Genomic DNA, 26,581 nt, shown 5'->3' with positions numbered 1-26,581 from the left:
ACTTGTGGCTTCTTCACCATCTGTAGTTACATACTCCATCCTGGGTCTTGTAAATCTCTTCTCCACGTGTTTGGTTAAACCATTGAGAAGCAAACAGAGTAACAATTACTCCTTAGATGTGGGGTTTTTTTTCTCTGCCTATTTTACATCATTGCCCACGTGGCTGTTAAATCTGTATGCTACTCTGAGTATTTTACTGGAAAATTCAATGAGCAGGTTTTTTGGCAATGTAATCATTCTCTTTAGGATCTAAATACCTTAAATATGTTGTACAGACTGACAGTTCTGTGTAGGTACAGAGTTTGTGGTAATTGGGAGTGGGGCTGAGGCCAAGCCCCATCCCCAGTGAGCTACAGCTGTGAGAAGCAGGTGAGCAGCATTGACAGCAAAGGGACATGGAGTGCCCAGGGGCACTAACCAGCCACCAAAGGAAACAGAGGGCACACAGGTGCAATGCATCAACATGAGGGGTATAAAAGGTTGGACTAGAGAACAAGAAGGGCAGATGTCTGGAGCCTTCTGATGTGGTAAGGTGTTGCTCTGTATGGGTTGAAGCCTTCTGATATTGTATGGTGATACTCTGTGTATGGTGGCTGTCTCAACTGTGGCATATGCTGTGATAGTTATGTTTTTTCATTTTGATTTTATTTCTTCCTTCCCCAGACATAGTTATTGGTACAAGGTGGCTGTACCAACCTCCTTTAGGAGGGAAAGGCAAAAAAAAACCGGTGGATTTAATCTAATTTCTTCTTATTTCTTACATCTGCTGGTTTTTTCACTCTTAAATTTCTGTTCTTTTGCAGCCAAACCAAATTGTAGTGGAAGACAATATCTTGGTGTCTCGTTACATCAGCAATCCCTTGCTCATAGATGGTGAGTATGCTTAGGAATTGCTTTTCTCCCTTCTCCTGACCCTGCATGTGAGGATCTCTGTAACCTTTGGAGGAGTTTAGTTGAATAATTGAGTGGTCTAACTTGGTCTAGCATCAGACTGTAACTAAATGTAACTAGAGAATTCATTAAAACCTGGAAGCTTTACAGCTGGGATAGGTTCAGGAACCTATGTCAGCAGCAGGTAATGGTTTATTGCTCTTAGAGTCTGTTGAAATTCCTCATCTAGTTATGATGTCTGAAAGATATTTGCATTCGCTGACTCTTGACAACTCTATTTCAGATTTCAAGTTCGATGTGCGTCTCTATGTTCTGGTTACATCCTATGATCCCCTTGTTGTCTATCTCTACGAGGAAGGATTGGCCAGGTATGGAAGAAGTCTTTGTTTTTTGGTCTACCTGCATTTGGTGATCCAGACATTTCTTGGCTTGCCTCTCTACTCTTGAAACAATAGTAAAATGAGGAAAGTGCCAGTTAGGGAATTCTGCAGAGTTCAAATAGATGATACTTCATTGTGCTGTGTCCCATCAGGTTTCTTCATATAGATTATAAGACTTCGAGTAAGGGATTTTATTGTTTTTATATATAATTAATAAAGCAAGTTTTCAACTCTCAAGGGTGAAATGGCCAAACAGATTGTCACTGGCATGTTTATTCTCAAGGCTGAGTACTTCTTGAAACTTGGGATTGTTGATACTGTAGAGCCTCTTATCCATCCTCTGAGGGGAAGGGAATCTAAGCTTTCTTAAATTTGTCTTAAAAAAAAAGGAATTGCAGACCTGCTTTGAATGAATGAGCTCAGTGACTCATTCACTTCAATGACTCTTCTAAATTTTAGGTCAGCATTTTATTTTCTGCAATATCTACTAAATGGTTTTAGGCTAGTTCACTGTTTTTACTCTGCAAGATAACAATTTTCCTTTGCATGTAAGTCATGAAAGACACCTAGAATCAATACTCTTCTGCCAAAAATACCTGTTTTTCTTCATCCCAGAAGTTTAGCAAAATATTTGTCTGTAGTAACAAATGGATTTGAAGCAATCACCCCTCTGAATTCCCTACAGATCAGAATTTTAACTGTACTGCTGTTTGAGAAAAGAGCACCAGACAACTGTTTCAGCAACAGTTTTAAGTAATGCCGTGTCTTTCTTACAAGCATATTTGATTTATTCAGAATATCTCTAGGGTTCACACCTGACATAGCTCTGACTTGGGTAGATACTGAATCCAAATTCTTTGTCTCAAGAACATAGTGAATCCCAAAGAATACAGAAATAATGATCCCACAAGAAATATCCATTAAATTGATGAACACTCTTCAGGTGTGTTGTGATGTGCCTCTGCCTGCAAAGATAATGTGAATGTGTTTTTTCCCTAAAAGGAGGTAGAAAGGAGAAGCTCATCTTTGTAAGTGTAAAGCTTAACAACTATTTTCACTTTAGAAAGGGAGCCTTAAACATGCCAGTCATGCAAGACTTTTCTCTTGGGAACTGGCAGCTTAATGCTAGCTGCTAATAACTGCTTGTTTTTGGAAAGTGAAGAGGGAAACAAGATAGTGTAGAATTCCAGCATGTTCTCAGAATGGGCAGTACATAGCAGGCCTTCAAAAATAGGATTTGCACCATCATTAATATCTTAAAGATGGTTCTGCTGAACTTGTAACAAAGGAGTTTCAAGAGAGATTTCTGAGCTATGGGGAGTCGCTCTGGTTCTGTTAGTAAACATCAACAGCCCACTGAGCAGTTTCAGCTGAAGTGTCAGCTATGGCTAAACACTTGTAGTTGAATGCTTTCACATGATAGCTGTACGTTTATTGCAGACAGTATCTTTAATTATCCTTGAGCTTTTCCCATCTACTGTGGCTGTTCAGCTGGTATGTTCATGCTGCAAGTGCTGGCAAGCTCTCCTTGGAGGACAAGGCTGAAGGTGAGCAGAGGCTGATAAAACTTTAGGTGGGCTGTTCTGGGTGGCCTCCAGATGGCACTAGTGGACTTCAGTTGGAGCGATTCAGGTTTTCCCTATACTCTGCATTTGCAGATTCAGTTGGTGAGAGGTAAAGAACCTGGAGTTACTGAATTATGGCTTCCTGTTTAGTTGTTTTGCCATTCATTTTCGTGGGAATTATGTGCCGGGAGACACCATTGTATTCCCTCACATAGCAAAATGCTTTGGTTTAAAGCTAGGACAAAAGTTTAGCTCTGCAGGGGGAGGGAAGTGTTTTAACCTTGGTGTGTAGAAGCTGCTTTTAATACTTTGCTTAAGGAATAAAAAATCCCATGCTGCTTAAGGGTAGAAACAATTTCTAGCAGACATCCGGGAGGTAATGTTAGGGCCTGGAATCAAAGGTGGTATAGAAGCAATCCAAGGTGAAAAATACCAGCAGAACAAAGCAATCTGGTTTTGGAACCTCAGCTAGTGCCTGTGGTGTGCTGTGGTGACTTCCATGTTTTGAATTTGCTTTCTGAAGGCAGATAGTCTGTGAAGTGTAGTAAGGATGACCTAGCTTAGTGTTTTAATTTTTTGTTTCTATTTTCTTAGTCTGTCTGAAAGGTCATGTTCCTCTCTAGTGTTATGCTTTGCATATTCCAAGAGGAACCTGACTGCTTTGGTAAATTTGGTGGCCTCTACCAGAAAAGGAGTGCTATGAGGAAACCATAAGATGTAATGATCTTTACAAGGAACAAACTTGGTATACCAAACATTTGTGATGTTTGACTAGATAGTTCCTTAGGCCTTGTTTCTTCTGGCACAGCTAGACTTGTCATGACATGATCTAGAGTGGAATTTGAAGCTTTAGAGCTGAGAAGAAGTAAGAGATTGTGGATCCAACATTTTTGTATCTTCTTTTTCACTTTCCAATTTTCATCTAAAGGAGATAGGAAGGGTATGTACCCAAGTGTGTGTAACAAGGCCTTCAGCTGTTGTGCTGGAAGTACTAAATAACTATTTGGTTTGCCTATGCCAAAGTTCTCTCTCTCTTTTTTTATTAATTTTTTTAAATGCAGTTTTTCAGGAAGATGATGACCTCAATGTTTGTGTCAGGGTTTTATTTTTTTTTTGTTTTTGTTTTTGTTTTTTTTTTTTTTTTTTTTTGGTGTGGCTTTTTGTTTTGTTTTATTTGGTTTTTTTGTTTAGGTTTTTTTTGTTTATCCTCTGAAAGAATACTGAGTAGAATGTAGGAAGCACTGATGTTGAGTAGGTTCTTTTTCTAGCTATTTCCACCCTGCTCATGTGGAATAAGCTGTATAAAGGGACAGAGCGTCAAGTGAGCAGAGTCAACTATTAGACTTCTGGAGAGTTTTTAAGAGTGGTATCAGTGAACATGCTGTGGCTTTATCTTTTGTTACAATTCAGCTTTTCTAGTCATGCCTTCTTCAAACTGTCAAAATTCCTTGCATGTTTTGTGCCTGGTGGACCTTTAGAAGGAATGCTGCTAATAGATTAATTTGGAGATATTCAATGATCTGTTTGGAGGGAGTGGAGTGGGGTGGGGATTTTCTTTTCTTACTTGAGGCTTGAAACAAGGCTGAAGCTGTGCATAAGACAAAGCAGCCCTGGGTGACTTAAGATCCTCCTGTTGGATTGAAAAGTGTGTTGAACACTTTTCTAGTACATATTAAAAAAAAGTAGACACAGTGTGCTGCCATACATCTGGTAAATTGGCAGATATTTAGTAACTTCATACTGGAAAAGACAATTATAATCTAGATCTGTTGTCTGTGATCAGAGCCTGGAGGATTGTAGCTGGGACCCTTGCATTGAAGGTATAGGTTTGGAAAATGAGATGGTCATGGCAAGCTTGGTCCAGGTTTGCCTGAGGGTGTAACTCTGTCATCTGATCATACATTAAAAATCTTGGTAGTTTTATTTATCTGAGATTTCCAAAACAGACAGTGTAATATATTTATTGACATACCTTTTGTATCTTAGTTTGAATAAGAGGCACATTGTTAATAAACTACAGTCTTAATTAAAAACTTTTGACAGCGACTCACCAAGCCCAGTTATGTGGGAGTCCCAAGGCTTCACTTAGAGCCAGCTGCTGAATTGGTGCATTATGCTGGATTTTGGAGGGGCAGTCATGTAAGTGGGGAATAACAAGCCTGACTTGTGCCTGAAGTACAGCTGAAGAGAGCATAGGGCCAGGAATAGCTTGTGCTGTTTTTGAGCCTTCCCTGTTGTGCTGCTTCTCTCTCCTGTTGAACTTCCTCTTCTTCTGTGTGACAGAAAGGAGCCTGGTGGACCTTTCTTGCTTGGTGCTTGCAGGCATGATGAGGGCTTGACACATAGTGTGGGGAATTCATAGTGAAACGGCTCCTTGTTTTGGGGAGACCTCTTGATTGACTGCTTTTTCTCCTGAACCATGTTTAGACAGCCCTGTTTCTGAGCTTGAATAGCTGGAAGGTTCATAGACCATCAGGAACTTGCCATTCAGTTTTGCACTGAATTTGAGAAATAGATTAGAGAAAAAGAATCAAAACTGATCTGAAACCCAAACATTCTTGCAAAAGGCCCAAGGAGAGCAGCAGCTTGGGGGGACTTTCCAGTGAGACACAAGGGTTTGCTCTGGGCTTTGCAGCACCTGCCACTAGCTGCCATGAGCCACCTGATCTCACACCACTCAGCCTTGTGACACCCTTCCTTCAGTAGCCTGGCTTCCTAATTGACACTAGCTCCTCTGGGATATTCACCATTTCTGTGCTGGATTCCTGTGGTTTCCAAAGAATTCAGGTATTTGTTTTGAGCCAAGGAATTCACATTAGCTCACAGGCTGTACTTAGGCCAGAGCTGGCTGAGGCAGCTGCAGCAGCCCCATCCCTCTTGCAGTAACCCCTGCCCAGCAGCTCTGCTGCTGAGGGAGTGCAGCTCATTTGTTTCTGCACGGACACCTGGGGGTGGGCTGCAGCCACTTCAGCAGACATTGCCCCATGCAGAAGCTGTGGAGCAGTGTTATTCACTAGATGTACCTGCTGGGCTTCAGGCCAGTGGATAGTCTATCAAGCCACACAGCTTTATGTTGCTTCCTTACTTTTTAATGAAGATAATCAGATTCAGATCACTGAGGTGTATAACTACATGACCCTACTGTTGTGCTTAACAGACAGGCTACTAAGCAGTTGTTAAATTTGGTCAGCTCAGTTGTTAATGCTGCTGACAGTCTAAACAATGAGAAACCAGAGAATGTGAGAAAGAGAACATGAGAGGTTCACCAAATCACAGAGTAGCTGAGGTTGAAGGGATCTGGTCCAACCCCCTGCTCAAGTGGGACCATATAGGTCTGGTTGCCCAGGACCATGTCCAGATGGCTTTTGAGTATCTCCAAGGATGGAGACTTCACAACCTCCCGGGGAGGCCTGTGCCAGTGCTTTGTTATCCTCATGGTGTTTTCTTGTGCTCTGAAGGTTCAAAATCCCATTAATGTCAATGCATAAATTGAAAATATGCAAATTTGTTGTGAAAATATTTAAAAAGTCTTTAGTTTTTCTCCTGTTCCTGCAGACATCTGGTAACACTGCTTCTGGATCTTGTTCTTTGACACAGAACTGTTGGAGTAATTTTATTCAGCTTTGATTAGAGAAATTGCCATCATAGAGGTGTCACCAAAACTGCTTTTTATGTTTAGTAATTCTCTTACAAACTTTAGCTCCTGTTCATATTCGATTGCTAACTGACATATCAGGTGAATGATGTGAAACATATTAATGTTGGATGTAGGGGGATTGTGCTGGTCTTTAGACTTCTGTTTTCTGTCCTGTACTGTAAGGAGGAACTATGTTCCCTAAACAATGTGGCAGCTAATAGACTGACAGGGAAGCTAAAGTTTAATGCATGGGGGAGGAGTGAGGGACTGGGAAAGTGACTCCAAGCATAAAACGTGAGGAGCATGCTTGTAAAAGCACTACACTGATTATTTCCAGGACATTTATGCAGGAACTCTGTGTGCAGTCATGGAAAAGTCGATTATAATGTGTGCTTTTTTTGTAGAACTCATTTGAGAGAAGAGGGATTAACTATTCTTTCCTTCTTCCCACTCGAGTCTTTTCCCTTCTCCTCTTTTCCCAGGCTCCAACTAGATGCCTCAAATAAGCATTCCAGAGCTGTCAGGTTTCATGCAAAACCATGTAACATCTTCTGTAAATATTTAAGGATCCAGTTTACATGTTTCTGAAATGACTTGCAAACTTTACCTTGTGGTTAATTCATTTCCTGAAGTAATGCTGGAGATAAGGCAAAGAGCATTGTACAATCCCTTGGGTAATGTCCTGCCTAAAATTGTGACAGTAAAAGGGTAGTTGCTTAGGTTAAGGCAGTGTGGGGATGTGGGTTAGGGGCCAAAGTTTGGTGTGGTGGATTTGGGGACTTCTCAGTGTGAGCTCTGGCATGTTTTGTAGACTGCTAGCTGAGCAGGGAAAAAGCTTGCATGGCGCTTGCAGAGAAGGTGACCTATAGCAGGTAGAGCTTAAGTGTGATTATTAGGCTTTTAATGAACTCTCACAAGAAAGGGAAAGAAGATTGGAATTTGTCAGTGTCTGAATACCAAAGATGAACCTGAGGCATGACAGAGAGGCAGGGAGCTGGGATGTCTCTGGATGTTATACTATGAGTCTGGAGGATTTTTCCCTTAATTTTCTTTTTGTACTGCCCAGGCTACCTGCTGCTGCTATTGTCACCCTTCTGCTTGCTTTTGATTGTTCTTTCATCCTCTCTGATCCAAGACAAAGTACAGCCAGAGGGAAGGGAAATGTGCTGTTGGGGAAGGTGAGCAGTGTAGCAGTGCATAGTTGCTGGTAAGAGAATGGGTTGTTGCCTTCATCCAAGTTGCAATGTGCCTGTGTCACATGGCTGTGACCAGCTGAGACACGAGCAGAGGTATCAGAACAGTGGAATGCATGATTATCACTTCTCAGTTCTAAGCTTTGAATTCAGAAATGAAGGGCATCTCCTCTGTCCTGCTGGAGAAGGAGAAGCTGCAGTGAAAGGGAGGGAGGCTGCCAGGGCTGTTTCCAATATGACTGCAGCTACTTCTGCCTGGGAGGCTGTATTACAGGCAGCATTTCATGTGGAAGCTGAACAATGCACAGCCAACCTCAGTTTAACCTTTCCTCTTTCCAGCTGTAGTTTTGAGGTTGAAACTGTCCTATAATATTTCTGCTTAGAGGCTTTTGGAATCTAATCTCTTGTAGACTATGTTAGAATGTATCCTTAATTTTCTTAACTTAGCCCTTTCCTCAGACATTAAAATGACAAGATTCATTAGAAGGGGAGGATCTTTGGGAGGATGGGACTGTAGTAAGGCCAGGTAAACAAGGTAATGAAAGTGAGTATCTTTAGTATCACTTGGAGTTAATTTTCAACATATACATATTGAATACAAGCAATACATAACATCAGGACATGGGAAGGTACTTTCTGTATTCTTGCTGCTGTGAACTGTGTTACCTCTGTTTAATACATATCTCAGAGATGACCCAAGTCAATGCTGTCAGAGAGGACCTTTCCTCCTGCATCATCTTCTCCTGCACCCTCTCCAAGTACATTGGCAGGTGAAAGAAGTCATTCAACTTTGAAAACTGGTGGTTAGAACTTATGTAACAGAGAAAGCAAATCTGTATTCAGGCCAAAACAGAGTTGATATTCTTCTGATGGTGGATACAGAACAGACACTCATTCCTTTCTTGGCTACCTGTATAATATTTCACATTGTTAACAATAAGAAGAACTGCTGGTTTAGATGAAGTGGGAACAGAAGAATGCACTGAAGTGGCAGAAAACCTTCCTGTCTGACTAGTAGTGGAAAATTTTACCTTTTCCTAGGTTTTTTTTCCACTTGACAAGTCATATAGAAGAATTTAAAAGAATTAAGAATTAAAAGCAGTGTGACTCTCATTGTTGAACGACTCAGTCCACGCACACTTTATCAGCAATACCTGTTAAGTATGTTGGGTCTCTGCATTGCAAGGCCTATGAGGTAGTCCAGAACTTGGACAGGAACAGACCACAGTGGGGGAAAATGACAGTTGCTTGAAGCAGAGTAAGAAGAGATGGTATTAGTAAGCACAAGATAGTGTTTAGATGAGTTTGCCTTGATAAAATAGTTTTTTTTTGGCTGAAGGGGGGCCCCCACGTGTGGACAGTCCAGCCTCTGATTTAGGAGTACTCCTGGATTCCTGTGTGGTTGCAGGCTCCCACATAGCAGCATCCACGAGTAATGCTTTGGCTCAGAAGCAGTCCTGTCCTGGCAGATGGGGATCTGGACTCATGTACTTGTGCCTTCATCACTCTTTGGCTGGATTATAGCAATATGAGACACCTGGGCATGAAGCCTTTAGTGTTTAGAAAAATAGTTCATGCAGAATATTGCAGCATATGCTTGTGGTAAGTTCTGTTACTAGGAAAACATGAGGCTTGCCCTTTATTTTCTGTCCCTGCTTAGCATATAGTTTTTGAATTGCTTTTAGGATCTTGGCCCTTATCTTTTGAGTAACATATATTCTATTCTTAGTAGTGGCCCAGAATGAAATTGGAAAAGAATGTTGCCCTTAAATGAAGTAATCTTCTAAAAGATTGGTGGATTCCTCAGGAGTTTATTCTAATTTCAGGTTAACACCTAGAAAAATTTTACAAGCACTGTTTTTCTATTTTTCACTATTACTGTAAGGCTTTTTCCTATGACCTTGGTTTCTCTAAAGTAAAAGTGAATTTCTGCTGAAGCAAGACAATCTGTAGCCTGCATGTCTCTTCTCCTTCCTGGAGAGAAAAAGTGTGGTGGATGAGCAGCATAGTTACTACAGGGGCAGAAAGATACAATAAAGTATACTCTGAAAAGCTGCAGAACTGAAGAGTACTGAAGGTAATTGTGACTGGTATTTCAGAGGTAGTAACACTCTTCCATCTCATGTGAGTGCAGAACACAGAAGTGTAGGGAGTGTGGGCTATTTGCTTGCACTGTACTTGTGATCTGTTACTACTTTGGCATCCAGAAGCTATTGATAGAAGCTCTGGAAATAGCTTGGATTTTCCATTTGCAGACTTGCACTTAGCATGAAGCTGGTCAAACCAGCTCTGGGTGAATGTATTAAACATTGGATTATGTTGTTTAAAGCTTGGGCTTTTTAGATAGTAGGTATGAGTAATTTCATGTTTTGGAGGTTTTTGGTGCATTGCTGAACTTGCTTATGATGTCCTTCAAGATGATAGCATCCTAGCAAAAGAGAAAGCTTAGCTACTGGGAGCTCTAGAACACAGTGAGATATCTTCTGAATAGACAATCCATGGAAATGTAAAATTCTGAGCATGGAGCTCAGACCACCTAATAATTCAGGATGGTCTCTGTAGAAGGAAGTTAATGCAAGCATACATGAAGGTACAGAAACACTTTTGTTTAGAGTACTGTCTGTCTGCCAGGGGTTCCTATTCTTTTATTTGAGGATGAAAAATTAAAAGCATAAGCTGAAAAACATGGTGAACCTAATTGCCCTCTGCTTGGAAGTACCAAGGGAGACTTGAAATGGCTCTCTGTGCTCAGTATCTTCCAGGATCTGGCTGAAAGTATATTTCAACAAATACTTCTGGTATGCTGCCAGTAAATGATTGTTAAGATGGAGATTATGAAATCATAAATAAGAACCAAATATATGACAGGGCTTTTGTCACTGTTTTCAAAACAGAAGTGCTAAATCCAGGAAACTTACAGTTAAACTGAAAAGAAATTCAAATACTTTAAGCTGTGGAAATATGTGGAAAGGGGATCCAAACTTCCAAATGCTTTTGTTGCCAGCTGCTCTGAGTTTGTACATAGTTTAAGCTGAGAAAAATATTTTTCCCTCTTTTAACCTTGCCACTCAAAATTAGTTATATCACGGGGGGTTTGTTTCCCCCTCCCCTGCTTCCACACCTGTATTTAAGGATAAGTTTAAGCATTTTTGTGGATTTGCTGGTATAGTTCTTATGGCAATAGGTATTTCTCAAAATGGCTACCAAGTGAGGGCAGTAATGGCATAGTTTTAACTGAGAAATAAGGTCTTTGTTTTTTTGGCAGTTCTTTCTAAAGGAAGGATTATGGGGATTTTTGTCTTTGGCTTTTTTTTGTTTGTTTTTGTAATGTGTTAGCTGTCTTTGTGTAGTTCAGCTTCTTCTGAGCTATGGGCAATAATTGGGGAAGGATGAAGAGAGATGACTATTAATGAAAAAAATTGAAGGTGCATTCTTTTCTGAACATTATTTCATTGCATAACCAGATGATCCAACTTTCTCTCACTCTTCCATTTTTCCAGAATCCTGTCTCCTTTTTCCTGCGTTGAGGCTTCCCCCATATCTACTCCCCTTTTTGTGCAGCTAACCCTGCTGTGTTTGGTATATACTTTTCCTCTTGCTGGGGCTTGTTTGGGTAGCATGTGTTTGACTCTCCCCTCAGCCTTTCTTACTCCCCTTATCTCTTTTGAGACATTGGCATCTTAAGCTCTTGTGGTACAGGAGGATTGTCAGAGTGAAGGTGTTTTTTCTCTTGTTGGTTTTTTGAACTGGAGCATGCTTGATGTTATGAGTGGTGGTGATTATCAGTGGCTCATACTGGCCATTCTACCTACCAGATGCTCTGGTTTCTGCCCTCAATTTTTTTAAATTGATTTTTCTCCACAGTCTGAGACCTAAAATATGTATTGAATCAGGATTACATGTGGTGTAAGAAAATTATTGCAGTTGGGCTAGATTACTGTTGTAGTTCCTTTCCAGCTGCAGCTATTCTATTGCATTATATTCACATTCTATGATATTATTTTTTCTTAATGTGTCCTTTGAGGATAAATGGTATTTTGCATTTGATGAAGTCTCATTACATGCATTCTCTCCCTGGGTGTTGCTGTTGAGTGGTCTGTATGGTGGTCTGTGATTTGTAATGGCATGCTTGCTGTATTTAGCAAGAATGCCACTTGCTCAAGAAATACTGTGAATTTTTATTCCTCTTTACAGATTTGCAACAGTGAGGTATGACCAGGCATCCAAGAACATTAAAAACCAGTTCATGCATCTGACCAACTACAGTGTCAACAAGAAGAGTGGAGATTATGTCAGGTACTTGGCTGGAAAATAGAACCCATTCTTCAGAGGTTGGGTCAGTTTACCTGAGTTGGTCTAATGCTGATCCATAGAGGTAGGCCAATCTCCTCCTTTCATTTATTTTTAGCTGTGATGATCCTGAAGTAGAGGATTATGGAAACAAATGGAGCATGAGTGCAATGCTGAGGTACTTAAAACAAGAGGGGAGAGACACTGCAGGTCAGTAAAAATCTTGTTCTGTTATTTCTTTGTTGGATCTTGATCATCTCAGTAGTGTGAATTCTAAGCAGTCAAGGAAGAGCCCCAGTGAGTCCCATTTAGCACCAGAGCAGGGTGGAGGGAAGCATTGTTCCTTACTCATGAGAGCTGTGCATTTATTCCCTATCCCCAGAGATAAGGCTTAACCCCTTCCTTTTTGCAACTAGTGTTCTGAGACTTTCTCAGGGTGTGTTTCTTAATATTTTACCTACATTTCCCCTTTCTTAAGGTCATTCCATTCCTTCTAAAAGCTTCCCTCCCTCTACTGCTCCCATGGCCTGTTCGGTCTGATGAGTGACCAACCTCTGGACAGCTGTGCCAGTTTGAATGACTCTTGGATGTGGTGTCATCTTTCCATGGCTCAGGTTTTTGCTGGGTGTTTTCATTTAGTCTGTGTTTCATATAAAATAGCTCCCTCTTCCACACCTTTGCCAGGTCTGCTGGTAGTAACTGCATCTGCAGAGTAGAATCCAGGTATATCCTTTAAGGGATATTTTACCTGTGATACTGAGGCATCAGTAAAATTACTGATAGCAGCTATGTCCCATATTGCTAATGTTGCCAAGGAACACTCAATGTTGGAGAAAGGGGTTTGAATCTGGCTTTCAGATGGAAGTAGACTTTTTTCCCATCATGTGTGTGCATGGCAGTCCAATCGCTTGCACCGTATGTGTTCAGCCAGCTGTGAATGTGCAGTTATTAATATTAATACATCTCCACACCTCACCCCAACCTCAAGTATAAAATATACTCTCTTAATAATTAAGCAAACTACTGAGCAATGCAAGCAGATTTCTTTAACTATCCATTACAAGACATGCACCTTTCTCTGATGCATCTGGTTCTGGCCATAGAGAGGCAGAATGCTGGCTGAAAAGTGCTGGCCTTGTCTGGGCTGGCAGGGTTTTTGTGCTCTGGGTTGTTTATGTGTGCTGGGATGTTTCCATGCTGTGTTGGTTCCACTTAGTTGTTTTCTGGTACAGAAGTTCACATCTGAATTTGCTTGCATGATCTTTCTGTAATTGTTCAGGTCCCTGCATGTCATCATGTGAGCATGAGAAATAGTAATTGTAGAACTAAAGTAAACTCTAGTCAAGTGGTTTCTAGAAGATACTCTTTGAAGTAGTGATTGCCAGATGTCTGTGTGGATTTGCTTGTGCTCCCTTTGAGGGGTGGGGAAGGCTGTCCTTTCATCTTTATTAACTTTTGAGACTATGAATCCAGTATTTGTTCACTTCTCCCTTCTCTCAGTTCTCTATTGCTTGTCCTTGAAAACAAAACCAGTGTGGTGTTCTTTCTATCATGTGACTCATCCCAAGTCCAGTGTAGAATCCAGGTCTATGTCTAATGTACATCTTTTCTTGCGTTTTGCTTCCTCTGTCTGCTTAGACTCCTGTTCCTGAGCTCTTCACAGGCTCATGCAGGAGCTGGAGAGCTTTCTTACTATAGGTCAGCAGGACTGGGAGCTGTCACCAGTCATAAAATTTTGAAAAGATTTATGAACTTTGGTATGGGAACAGCTGCTTTAGAGGAAGGTGCAGTGTCACAGAACAGTTATCTCATAAAAGTTCACAAGAAACATTTTTATATCTCAGTGCTATGGCTTATTCTCTGTAGTTTGAGGGCTTATCTCACTAACCCACTCCTGTCTAACTTTTGTTTAATCCTTCCTATACTCTGAGTGGGCAGTGGTCAGACTCCAGCTGACTTGTGCTGGTGTGTTTGCCATATGTTCGTTTACCTGCACTTATTATTCTCACATTCTCATTTGTGAATATTTTTGCACTAAGATATGTATGCATGTCTATTTACTTAGGCTTGCATGGATTTCCAAGCATCATTGCTTTGTCATCCATAGGGTCTCATGTGCTTTGATTCACGAAGGTGTATCTCCATTTGCATATTCTCATGCTTTCCTGGATATTATGTGTTACTTCACAATCTACTTTTTCCTTTTTCCTCCTCCCTCCCTCCCCTCCTTGCAGCACTGATGGCCAGCGTGGAGGACCTGATTATCAAGACTCTAGTTTCTGCTGAGCTGTCCATTGCATCAGCTTGTAAAAGTTTTCTTTCACATCGTGGCAGCTGCTTCGGTAAGACACTGGGGACATCTTTGTTGATTGCCTGTTGAGTACTGTTTGGAACCTCCAGCTTTGTCATGCTAGAGAGAAAGTGCATTCCCTAGTGCAAGAAAGCTGAATGCTATTTTGGTTGTTTTGGTTTGTTTTTTTTTTTTTTTTTTTTTTTTTTTTTTTTTTTTTTTTGGTTTTTTTTTTTTTTGTTTTTTTTTTTTTTTTAGCATAAGCCTTGGTTGAGGGCAAGGTGCATCAAATCTCAGTTGACCCTGTGTCAGCACCATTGATCAGTCTCGTGCAAGAAAATGAAAATAGGATGATGAAAAAGGACTTGAAAGGGAACTTGGGGAAGTGCTGGAAAGTTGGTGATTTACTAGTGCCCTTGCAAAGAATGGCTGTGGGTGATTAAACACGTTTTTCGAGCATTTGCTATTTTCTCTTGAGCCACCTAGCAGTGTAGTTTTGCCTTTTCCTGGTGTGTGTGAGGATGGGAGAAGCCGTGTGCGGCAGGCAGTGCCTGCAGCGCCGCTGGCGGGGATGCAGCGAGTGCCGCGCGGGGGCGGCCGAGGCCGCTGCTGGCCGGAGCTGCGCTGGGCGCTGGCAGCGGCTCTGCAGAGCTCCCTGCCAGCACAGGCTGGGAGCAGCTCCAGAAAGCAGCGGCTGGTACCACAGTGTGCCTTCTCCCACTTTCCAGTGGCTGCTTCCCAACCTTCCCTAAAGAGGCCTCCTCCTGCTCCTAGCTGTCCTTCACTCATGTGGATGCATGCACGAAGATGAAGTCTCAGTCAGTGCTTAAACCAAAGGCCAAGCTTGGCTTAGGCTATCCTGTGTTTAGGTATTGGGACTTATATTTAAACTAGCTGTGACAGGTCAGATCCCTTTATGTGGTCCTTGATTTGCACTTAGATACTGACAATTCTGCAGCTTTCAACACTCCAGCATAAATGCATCTTTGGATATTTGAGAGTGATAAGACAGTCAGGAATCAAGGAGCCATGACTGATAGGTTGTTTAGTTACCTCCCAAAACTAGCTACCTCTCTGACCATAGTTTCTCCTGACTGACTCTGATGCCTTTGTTGTAAGTTGAAGGACCTGGTCATACATGGGGATTTATGAGTTAGATAATAGTCTCAGTGAAATGGCACTTTATTGGCTAGTTGAAAAAAAGACATGTCAAAACCACTTTAGCTGCCCCTTTTTTTGGCTTCTCTCTTTTCCTTCCTCAGTTGTGTCTCCAGAGCTGTGTATATGGAAACTAATGTTCCTAATGTACTTTCTGCTGGGCCTGGCTCTGAGGTTATCCCACTTCCTGCTGCCTCCCCAGGGCTGCACTAACCACCCTCTCAGATGCTCCCCCACAAATAAACTGTTTTGTTCCATTTATTTCAGTGTAAACATAAATTAAGAGCTTCCCAGGAAAGAGAGCTTAAGTAGGAGCCATACTGCTTCCCTAGGGAGACTTAGGCATTTCCAGAGCTCAGTACTTTCTGCCACCTTCCCCCCACAATTAAGTGTGGTCCTTGTCTCAAGGATTTGAACTTCCATCATGCTGTGTGTTTCATTTGTCATCTGTGTGTCTTGTTCTGACACTTTTGGGTTGTATGACTTCTAACCTTGTAAATATTCAGTTTTTCTAGCTGGAAGTGTTCATAATGGTTCATAGTTGTTAGCATGAAGGAGAAAGCTGCAAACAAAGACTTCAAGGCAGTGTGTTGAGTCTCAGACAAGAGCCTTTTTTAATTTTTTTTTTCATTCTGAGCTCTGAACAATGAAACTGAGTGTGTGTCCTGAGGTGGGCTGATCATGTGAAAAGTATCTCAGACTTCAGAAACCTTTATCTGAAGTTCAGATGCAGAGATGGGTCTTGTTTGGAAAACTCCTAAAAAATATAACTAAGTTGTATTCTACTCTAGTGCTTGTAATGCTGTTATAGGGAATAGAACTCCTGTACAATTGCCATTTTCTTCCTAAAAAATTAAATCACAAGTACTTATTTGTCCAGATGAGGTTGCCCACTTTATTTCTCTAATTGTTTAGTACTGCACAACTGTAGTAAGTTTCTTTCACAAGTAAGTGTTTTTATATGTAGTGTACTTGATTCCAGGATTTAAAGGAAGAGAGTTTATTCATGGCTTCTTCATTTTCTGGGACTGGTGAGACAGGCTGATTCCTGCTACCAATGCATGCCTAGAAAGAGAGTGCTAGGTCAGGAGGGTCCTTTTTCTCATGTCAAAACAGAGTGCTGGTGACAGTTTGTGTAAAGAGTGAGTTCCATTTTGGCCATGTAATGTGAGCTATTTACTGCATTCTAGTAATAATTGGTTTTCAAAGGACTTGGGATGCTCAGTTTTGTTCCTCTGAAGTGCATCACAGAAGCACTGCAAGTACTACATGATTTTGTTGCCTTGTTCATGCACTGTTATTAACAAAGTTATCCCAGTCATCTGTTTTGTTCTTTGTAATTAGCTAATAATTCCTTATGTAAAATTAAGCTCCTAGTAATAATTGTTTCAACCAGTAAGTAATTCCAGAGGAGGGCAGGCTGCAACTTTCCAGATCACTGCCCTGTCCTGAAGCTGGTCACTAGCTGAGTCAATGGTCACCTCTGGAGCCTTCTTTAAGAGAAAGATAGATAGATAGATAGATAGATTTTACACTTATTTAAGGGATGTGACATCTCAGTGTGGGAACAGGAGGTACACATGCCCAAGATGATTACAGACTGCATTTTTCTCCCTCCTGAAGTAAGCATGTCTGGGTAGGCTAGAATAGGCAGTAAGGCCTGCTGTCAGGCAGAATGAAAAATCTCCCTGTGGGATTGGTTTAGTCGGGTAGGAAATGAAGGTGGCTGGGTGCAGCACATATTTTTGCCAGCAGCCAGGTAGCAGCATTTTCTGCACTCACTGAAATGTGAGCCTAAAGAAGCAACAGATTGAAGTCCTCTTGTTTCATTTACATTCTAGGAAGCCCAGCTGTGACACTGTTGAGCTTGTCTGCAATTAAGAAGGCAGGCCAGGATAGGGTAATGGGCATATTGATCCCAATGAGTTTCTTATTTAGCTGCTTCTGTGTCTTAAGGCTGAATTGGTCAGGCTTTTGCTTCTAATCACATCTATATTGAGATAAAAGCAAACAATATGCTATTGTATGACTTGAGTGGTGGTGAGCTGGAGCTAAATGCTTTAAAAAGTCTTCATTTGTGCCAAATCACCAGTTTCTCAACTGCCTGTGTTGCTGTTCTTCATGAACATTTAGCTTTCTTAGTGGTGGCAGTTGACCTATTTAGGGGAAGTCTTTTGTGGTTTTGAACAGTGCTGACCTGTTCCATCATGAGTTTTCCAGGGCACTAAAAACTTGAGATTCTTAAGGAGTTTCTCTACACACTTACTTGATTTGAGGTGAGCCTATGCTTAGTGACTTAAGTTAACCATACACGTACCACACATATTTTCTATGTTTTTCTAGTTTCTTACATGACATGTGACAGAAAAAGAAAAGCTGAACAGGGATTTCCTTATTTCCTACCGTTATCTTTTTTTTTTTTTTTACAAAGCTTAATCCATTCTATTTTTATAGCATTAGCATCAGTCTTTGCTTTGAAGCCAGTATGTAAAGATCCCATTGGAATCTGAAAAAGGTTGTAGACTCCTCTGGCTACAAGCAGATTCAGGATGCCTATACCCTTCATGACAGGCGTTTTGATGATCTGATTGGCGAGGTAGATTTTATAATGTAATTATATCTTCAAATTTGACTAAACTGTCAGCTGAGTGTGAAGGGTAAAATGAGTTCAAGGGATAGGTCTTCTAGTCATAGCTTCTATAGGAACGGGGGGTCTGTCCCTGCACTGTTTTTCTTACTTGTCACTTCATGGCTCTAAGTGGTACCCATCTGATATTGATGATTTAGTACCCAGAGCTTGGTTGAAAGACTCAAGATCCCCGTTGCTGCAGAAACTTTCTGTTTCTTTAGGAAGTTGTTCTCAGCTTAGTAGCACCAGTTTTCTTCCTCAGAAGGCTGGAGCAGACCTAAAAAGCTTTTATGGCTGTTTTTGGGTCACTTAGGAAATGACCAGCACTGTCAATTTATCATCAATGGACTTGTGTTACCAAAGTCAGAATCAACCCTGGCTTCTCATTCTGTCTTCTACTGCCGCTGGTTCCCCTGGTGGCATTAGGGTCTTCACCAGATAGATGACATCAAAGTGAGGAACACCAGTTTATTCTTGCCTCATGGCTTTCTCGGAGTGTAAGAGCTTGGAATTGGAACTAATGAGGTTGGGAAACATGCTCTCTTTATCCTTCACTTCATGTATTCATCTAGATGAGTCAGATGGCTTTTATTGTAGTCTACCTGGTATTATATTTTGTTAATTTGCGCACTTGAGTTTGTTGAGGACCAAGTAGCCACATATCTACTCTTAAGTTCCTCAGTGCTGGAAGGGAAGTTAAGTGGTGTCCTCAAGTGGTTACTGGAATATTAATGTCTTTGCTCACTCTGGTATCACACACTGGGTTGAACAGTGTGTTTTATACCTTGTGGGTGATAATTTATTTACTTAGTAAGATTAGGATTGCAAAGGCAGCTGAATCTGCACCAAGACTCCCATTCTTTGATGTTAGCCTTGAAGCTACTTGTCCTCTCTTATTGGGTCCTTTTCTGTGATAAGATAGAGATAAAACCTTTTTCTGTTAAAATAAAGTTCTCTTAAAAAGAGAATTAATCCTTAATATAAAACCAGAATGAATAGGAAAGAAAAATGGAAGACTTGAATTTCAGTGGCAAAATTTCCTTGCATTAGAAATGTCTGTAACTATGCTCCTACATAAAATGAGGAGATGGTTTTTATTGCAATATCAAGAAAGAGTTACGTGCTGTGCAATTTTTTTCCCACTGTTTGTGTCCCTTCATAACATCAGGTTATCTCCATTTAATTGTAGAGTATGTACTTTGCAGTAAAGCTTTTTTTTTTCTCTAGGGAACAAGCTGCAAAGAAAGACGAGAGTTACAGTGACCCTTTAGGAACTGAGCTTATGCTGTGGAAAAACATGAAAAATTTCTTTATGCTACTGTGCTATCACTTGTAACTTAGTTTCTGTACTTAGAGAGAATAACAAGTTCTTTGGGGATATTTTGTAAAAGAGAGTGCTGGTACAGTCTTGGAGAGGATTGTAAGATAAACTTGGAATACATGGGAGTTTACCAGAACCAAAAAGCCTGAGACTATCTCTCTAGCCTTTGTCTTAGTCTTAGATAATGTCATTGGCAAAACATCTCTGGCTGATCTGTTGCTGTTAGGCTGCACACTGAAGCTAGGCCTTCTTTTGGGAGTGGGAAGCTCAGCCAGCAGTGAATTCTCTTTGGGCATTCGAGAAGGAACAGGCAGGCTGTTCCTGCTGAGTCTTGGAAACAGTTGGTACCTCCTGATATAATTCCAGTCTTTAGCAAACCTTAGGGGTGAAACATGCTATTGTGGATTCTAGTAGCAAGAGAAGGCACTATGGAAACTTGGTATCTTAGTTTCTTCTGTTCTTCCCATATAACAGTAGTGGCACTAGGTGGCTTGTCATGAACCTGGCATTGCCACAGTATGAGACATGCTTTGCTCTTTCAGTCGTTGTTCTCTTTACCCTCTCTGCAGAGGGAAATGGCAGCCTTGCTGAAGTTGGTAATTGCAGAGGATATACTTTTAATTATCCTATTAATATCCTATCGTGTGACTCCACATCTTTGTCCTGCCTGTGTATTTATTTTTCCAAGTGGTAGTGGAGTTTCACAGTGGAAGGGGTACTGTGACTACTGTGTTTTATCTAGGAAGTACATTTTCCAGATGTGGAAGAGGGCCAGCAAGATATTTCTGAGTAAACTTTTGATTGTTCTGAGCAGATCTTTGTGCTAAGCCTTGCATGGAATCTGTGAGGCTTGATTCAGTTGCCAGAACATGGATATTATGTAGCTCCTGATGCCGTGAGGCAAGCAGAGACATCTGTCTAGGGCTTGTAGACACGTCTCAGAATATGTGAAACTTGGGGCATTACAGAGCAACAATGGAGACTTCCTAGGAGACCCTAAGTCATTGCGAGTGGCTTTAGAATCTGTGTTTAACAATGGAATTGAGTCAACAGAGATACCCTGAAGAACTTATTGTCCTAATAAATAAGGCAGACACAAGGGAAAGGAATGTGAAGCTCCAGCAGCATGGTTAAAGCTAGCTGAGGTCAAAAGGTTTCCCATGTGTATTTGAAAAAATGGACAGAATGACTAACTGGGTGGGAAAGATGGAGCTTTAAAGAGCCAGCAATTTGCAAGAGAATTGTGTGGGAGAGGAGCACAAAGTCAGAGAAGCCAAAACACTAGGAAAGGGCCTCCAAGGGGCCAAGGAAGGGAATGGCCAGCAGCAAAAGAAGCAGGAGCTAGTCAAAACAAAATGCATTTCTTCCTGCCTGGGGCTGGGAGGCTGCAGACCAGCAGCTGCTGCAGACCCACTCATTGCTTCTCTGCCTTGGGCACGAGCTGCTGAGTTTTCTGTGCTGTTAATAGTCATGGGTCTTCACCAAACCTGAGACTGTATTTTGAAATGTATTAAAGTCATTCGAAAGTTTCTCCTGGTCAAAATGCTTTGCTAATATTTACACTTACTATCCCCACCTTCTCCTTTTCCCTCTACTGCAGCCATCCCTGTCTGGGGAGCAAGAGAGCAAAATGTAGATTCAGCCTCATTTTTTGGAGTGAACCAGTTCTTTAACTCTCTGCTGTTTTTGTTTCCCATTCAATGTCTGGCTACAGACTCTAGAAGAGTGAGCAGGCAATGCTCACTGTTCTGCCATTTCCCCCCTTCCAAGCCTCCCCCCTGACCCTAGCTCATTGACTTCCCATTTTAAGCTGCATGAGCTTTTGCACAGCTGCCTGCATAGGAAGATCTTGTCAAGCAGTCCAGCTCCCCAGAGCCAGCATCAACGTCAGGCAGGCGACAAAAGGCCAGGGCCAGAATTAAAGGAAAGAAACACGGCAAAGAATTTCTCCTGCTTTTATTTCAGGCACTAGGGAACTGGTTAATTCCATGAAAATCCTTCTCTGCCAATACCCTGTTTTGTGGTGTTTAAAAAAAAAGTTTAAGTTCCCTGATGATTACAAAGTCTATTTCTTAATGCTGAAGGAAGGAATTGCATTAATGCCAGCTTCTGATTTACACTCATCTTTGTGCATCCTTCTTGCAACTCTTTCCAAACTAGAGAAAACCTGTACAGAGAGTGAAATAGTAAAATCAGATTTGGAATGGGAAGCTGGCTCCCATCTGACCTGTGTAGAGCAGAACACATGTAGCAGATGTAATATGTTATGACTGTTTTAGAAACGAAGGAAAAAATATTTCTGTTGTGGTTTGCTTCAAAGTGGCAAGCTATCAATAAGCTAAAAAATTATGGGAGGTTGTCCATGTAAATGGAGTTGCCGAGGAGAAGTCTGCTGTAACCCCATGGGATGTTGCAGAAAACATACAAGAATAATTAAAAAGAAGCTGATGCTTGAAAGAAGCAAGATTTTCTCTAGCTGACTGGAACAATGAATAAAGGGATTAAAAAGTGGACAGGAGAATGAAATTTTGTTGTTTCCAGGATCCGGTGGAAGAAGTAGATTTAACCTGCTATTCTTGTGTCAATTCTATGTGAAAGCAAGTAGTAGAGTTCTGTATGAACTACAGCTTGTGAGCAGTAAAGAGATTTTTATTTTTCTACATAATACTTTCCTAATATTTTTGTTCCCCTGTTCCCCCCTGCTGCCAGGGCAGAATATATTTAAGTTTAATTCTGAGGATGTGAAATTGCCACTTGAGGAATGTTATTATTTGTTCACCCCTAGAGAGTTTACTGGATTTAACATATATAATTTAGATAGAAATGACCTGGTAGAAACTAATGTTGGACCTTATGTGAATGTTTAAAGATGCAGTGAGGTAAACTTAGTGTCTGCTGTGTTCTCAGAGCTCTATGGTTTTGATGTCCTTATTGATGACACTCTGAAACCCTGGCTGTTGGAAGTGAACCTGTCCCCATCATTGGCCTGGTAAGTGATTCCCAATTTAATATCAGGCAGGGACTGTTGCTGGAGGTGGTTGTCTTGGAAACATGTGGTCCAAGGAGGGCATGGTTTCCTGATGCCTGCAGATCTTGTTCCACAGCTGATTGGCAGAGAGGATATTCCTTTGCTTTTTTTCCTTTGGATAAACAAACTTACTGCAGCAATAGGTTTTGAAAGAGCCCAGTTGGGTTTCCATTTACTTTTTAATTATTTCTCTTCCGTTGTCACTGTTAATGGTTCATAATCTCTCATTATAGATAAATTTTGGAGCTCTGTCAGACGATTGTGTTGGATTTCAATCTTCTTGGCTGATAGAAGCTTTTAGATTTTGGAGTCCAAGCAGAGTTCAATCAGTTGCACTTTACTCGAGTACGTAGAGGAGTTCTTGGGCTCAGTCTAGTACTCTAATCAGATAAATTCTAAAGAGCAAGTGTTGACTTGGCCCTTATGCTGACCCTCATGCTCTAGTGGAAATTGAGGATTTATTTTGGTAGGTCTCTCAGCTATAACTTTATGTGGAAGAGGCATAGTTAAGTGTGGTTTTTAAGACTTCTACAACAGTAATTTTTATCTACTTCATGAAATGTAACATACATACATTCAAAGAAAAAGTTTCTAGCCCTAAGAGTTTAAACAAAGCTGTATGTGTCTGCATTAGGACACTACAAGCTGTGGAAAAAGGATAAACAGATTAAGCCATTGCTCTCTGATCTTTACCTATGTATGTGAAAATCACCTAATTTTCTTCTTGTTTTTACCTGTTTTAAGAAGGCAAGGAAACTATATTGAAAGATATACTAAATACTGATGCATTCCTCTCATTTAATGCCAGACAAATAATTCCTATTATCCTCTGTTGCATGTGGGGACAGTGATGCTCCTTTGGACCTGAAGATCAAAGCTAGCATGCTTTCAGATATGTTCACTCTTGTAGGTGAGTGAAATGAAAAAATCTTTCAGTCTTTCCCTCATTTAAAACCAGTTAAAGGTAGGTTTATGAGTTGCATATTACTAGATGAGTATAATAGATGTGAACTCTAGTTAAGGAGAGGAGCTGTATTTAGCACTGAGAAGTGATATATGGACATTTCAACTTCAGAATAATCATCTGTTTGTGATGCTTAGGTGGTTTTAAGAGTCCCTAATTTGGTATTTGAAGACACTGCTCTCTTTAGCTTTCAGAGTTAGTATTCATGCATTTTCTAAGTTGAATGTGTGGGTTTTGGTTGGGTGACTAGACTTGGAGTACTGTCTAGAGCACAGTGTCCCTTGCATCTTGATTAAGTTGCTTGATGCAATTTGCCTTAGTAATGAAAGAAGAAAAATTGTCATCAGGTATTCTGCTCAGCTGTTTAAAAAACCAAGTCTATCTCTGCTATTCAGTAACTGATTCAGTGCTGCTATTCAGTAACCCATTTATTGATTTAAGTACTTGGACTTGAAGCAAGTTTTTGTTCAAAAAATGTAATGCAATTACAGTTTAGGATTAAACAAAGCAAGGTATAAAAAAGAAAAGGATCCTTATTGGTCCTTGGGCAGGGACAAGAAGGTCATGTATAGACTGAGATTGTGAACAGAAATGCTAGATTCATCTTTCAGGGTTTGTCTGTCTTCAAGTTCTCATGCAGCTCTTGGTGCCCATAGGCTTTGTATGCCAGGACCCAGGCCAGCGGTCAAGCCGGAGCATTTATCATTCGTCTGAATCTGTCAGAAGAAATCCATACCAGAAGCTGCAGGTAAGTGATTTTTACAGGCCCTGGCTGAGGAGCATAGGAGGAAGTCATTCTCATAGAAATTGACTCATGAGTGAGAGAGGCAGTGAGTGAGATTATCTGGATTTCTAGCATAACTGCGGAAGATGAAATCTTTAACTGTGGGGGTGGTGGGGCACTGAAACGCGTTGCCCAAAGAGTTTGTGGACTCTGTATCCCTGGAGGTGTTCAAGACCAGGCTGTATGGGGCTTTGAGCACCTTGTTCTACTGGAAGCTTCCCTCCCTGTGGCAGGGGAGTTGGATCTAGATAACCTTTAAGGTCTTTCCAACCCAAACCATTCTGTGGTTCTCAGGGGACACACCTGTGTTCTGGGCTGTTCAACCACTTTGATTTTGTTGTGGACAACAAGCTTACAGGACCCTGGAGCTTTATGAATGTCTCTCCAAGACCTTCTCCTAGGTAAAAAACTTGTTGCATTTGAAGTTTAAGGCTTCTTTCCCATTCTCTTTTGGAATCTCTCTTTCCCATGGATCATTGGACTGAGGCCTCATGTATCTTGCTGTGACTGCCCCATGTCTTTTCTGTTGAGGTAGTGCTTTCTCAGCACTGTAATGTGAAAGGACAGTTGTTCTCCATCTCTTTTTGTCTATGAAATGGATTCCATAAATATCTGTGGAAACAGAGCATTCACAAAGGGCAGGGAGATCTGTTACATCCTTGGACTTTTCAACTCATTTCTCCTCAGGCAAATAGGCAGATGGTGTTCTTTGACATCTCTGCAGCTGATGGTGCTGTGATGGACATGCAACATGGCTGTGTAGCTCAAGTTCAGTTAGGAAATGACAAGGCATTTTTGTTCAGACAATGTACCAAGACACTGTCCATTTTGGTATAGGGAAAGCTCACAGAAATTGCAATGTTTTGTCTCTTGTAAAACTCAAGAGTCTTTAGTCACTGAGAGAGGTGAATAGCTGGTACGATGATATTTGAGTGTCTTTAGGATGCATGTCTGAGTCTGAAACTTCTAAGACAAATATAATAGTGCCTTGAATACAGATCACTCTGACTGTATAGGTGCTCTTTGTAGCAGACAAAAGGTACGTGAGATAAATTAGAAACCATTCAAAAGAATTACCCTTCTTAGAGTAATGGGATCCTGATGATTTGACAAAATTATACAAGACAGTCTCAGAAAATTATGCTGTTGTAAAGAATTGAATTTTAATGAGGCTTTCAACTTTGCTTTGCTTAACAAATACCCACAAAGAGATGTAAGGCTGGCCAGTTGAAAAAATTGCAACGATTCATATGACAGTGCATTGATTATGAGACAGGATTAGGTGGTTCCCTTAACTTAACCTGTGTTTAATAGGAGCAGGTTTATAATGCAGTGATAGGAGCAGGTTTGTAATGCAGTGATAGTCGTACAGCATTTTTTTTTTCTTAAGTACCTAAGTGGAAATCCCATGGCTAGATAGGTGTTTAGATCTTTCCATGATCCCAGAATGTTTTAGCTTGTTCTTTGCTGAATACATTCTATCTCAGATTTTTGGATTTTCAATACCTGTTCCAATTTTCTATTGCAAAGGCTATATGTAATCTTTTGGTTTTTCCTACCACCTTCATGATGTCTTAAGTTTTGATCATTCACATAGGCCATTTTTAATCATTGTAAAAGTTGCTGCTTGAAAAAGAACTGTTGGTGCCTGTACTCTTGAGAGTGCTCTTGAATAACTATCTTGAGATGGTTACTCTCTTTTCTGAGTTTCACCAGACTGGACTGCAAGTTTCTTGTGCAATTTCTTTGGTTTGGCTCTTTGAGCATTTCTCCCTCTAGGGAAATCAACAATTTTGCTGCTTCCTTTGTAACTTCTTGTGGATTTGGGTTGGAGCTCTTTCAGTTAATTGTAAGCAATGGAGGGACCTTGATCTGTTTTGAGTAGGCCAACTGTAGAGAGGAACTTGTCAGTAGTACAGCTAGAAATGATAGATAGGGCTCCTGAGAATCCTTTCTTCCACCGTTTGCTCCTCTTGGGTGTTGGAAAAGAGGAAGACACTCTGAATACCACTGAAGGCAAGAAAAATCTCAGCTCTGATGATTGATTGTTTTCTTTTGAACCTGTCCTTAAACTGGTTTTACTTGTAGGCCTGATACCAGGTAAGTAATACAGGGTACTTCTTGACATTCTGATGTTTCTACGCCTGCGTTAGAATGTTAAGTAGTATCTTTTTTCTCCATGAGAACTGGAATATTGTTGATATATTTAAATGAAAGTACTTGCAAAACTACAGGATTTTTACTTTTTTCCTCCCTCTGTTCTGTGAACAATTTTACTTGACAGCACCTCTTTCTCCTTGATGCATAGCTGTTAAATATTTTTATATGGGTGACTCTTACTTTACAAAAATACGAATTTTGCTCGTCATAGTTGAGTTCAGTGTGCTTTTGGAAACCTTATGGCCAGGTGCATTCTTCACAGTTGAGCACATCTGAGCTTAGAATGAATGC

The 26,581-nt window shown here is 40.8% G+C and overlaps 1 protein-coding gene across 6 annotated transcripts in view; it reads left to right on the top strand.

Moving 5' to 3' along the window:
- TTLL5 (tubulin tyrosine ligase like 5) overlaps positions 1 to 26,581 on the top strand; it is a 123,906-nt gene that overhangs the window by 10,233 nt on the left and 87,092 nt on the right. For all 6 annotated transcript variants that reach the window (XR_011679164.1, XR_011679165.1, XM_071426774.1 and 3 more), the window contains 8 exons: positions 804 to 873; positions 1,175 to 1,259; positions 11,861 to 11,962; positions 12,075 to 12,166; positions 14,191 to 14,298; positions 22,262 to 22,343; positions 23,231 to 23,292; positions 24,003 to 24,094. Coding sequence is in view for 4 of the 6 variants with exons in the window: in XM_071426774.1 (XP_071282875.1) it covers positions 804 to 873; positions 1,175 to 1,259; positions 11,861 to 11,962; positions 12,075 to 12,166; positions 14,191 to 14,298; positions 22,262 to 22,343; positions 23,231 to 23,292; positions 24,003 to 24,094 (693 nt within the window). In the remaining 2 variants the exon portion in view is untranslated. The remainder of the gene's footprint in view (positions 1 to 803; positions 874 to 1,174; positions 1,260 to 11,860; positions 11,963 to 12,074; positions 12,167 to 14,190; positions 14,299 to 22,261; positions 22,344 to 23,230; positions 23,293 to 24,002; positions 24,095 to 26,581) is intronic.

The sequence above is a fragment of the Agelaius tricolor genome, unplaced genomic scaffold (genome assembly GCF_023055355.1).
Source record: "Agelaius tricolor isolate 1412-34295 unplaced genomic scaffold, bAgeTri1.0.p SCAF_5, whole genome shotgun sequence".
Lineage (NCBI taxonomy): Eukaryota > Metazoa > Chordata > Aves > Passeriformes > Icteridae > Agelaius > Agelaius tricolor.
The sequence above is the reverse complement of the archived record's forward strand: the minus strand, read 5'-3'. Positions and strand labels throughout refer to the sequence as shown.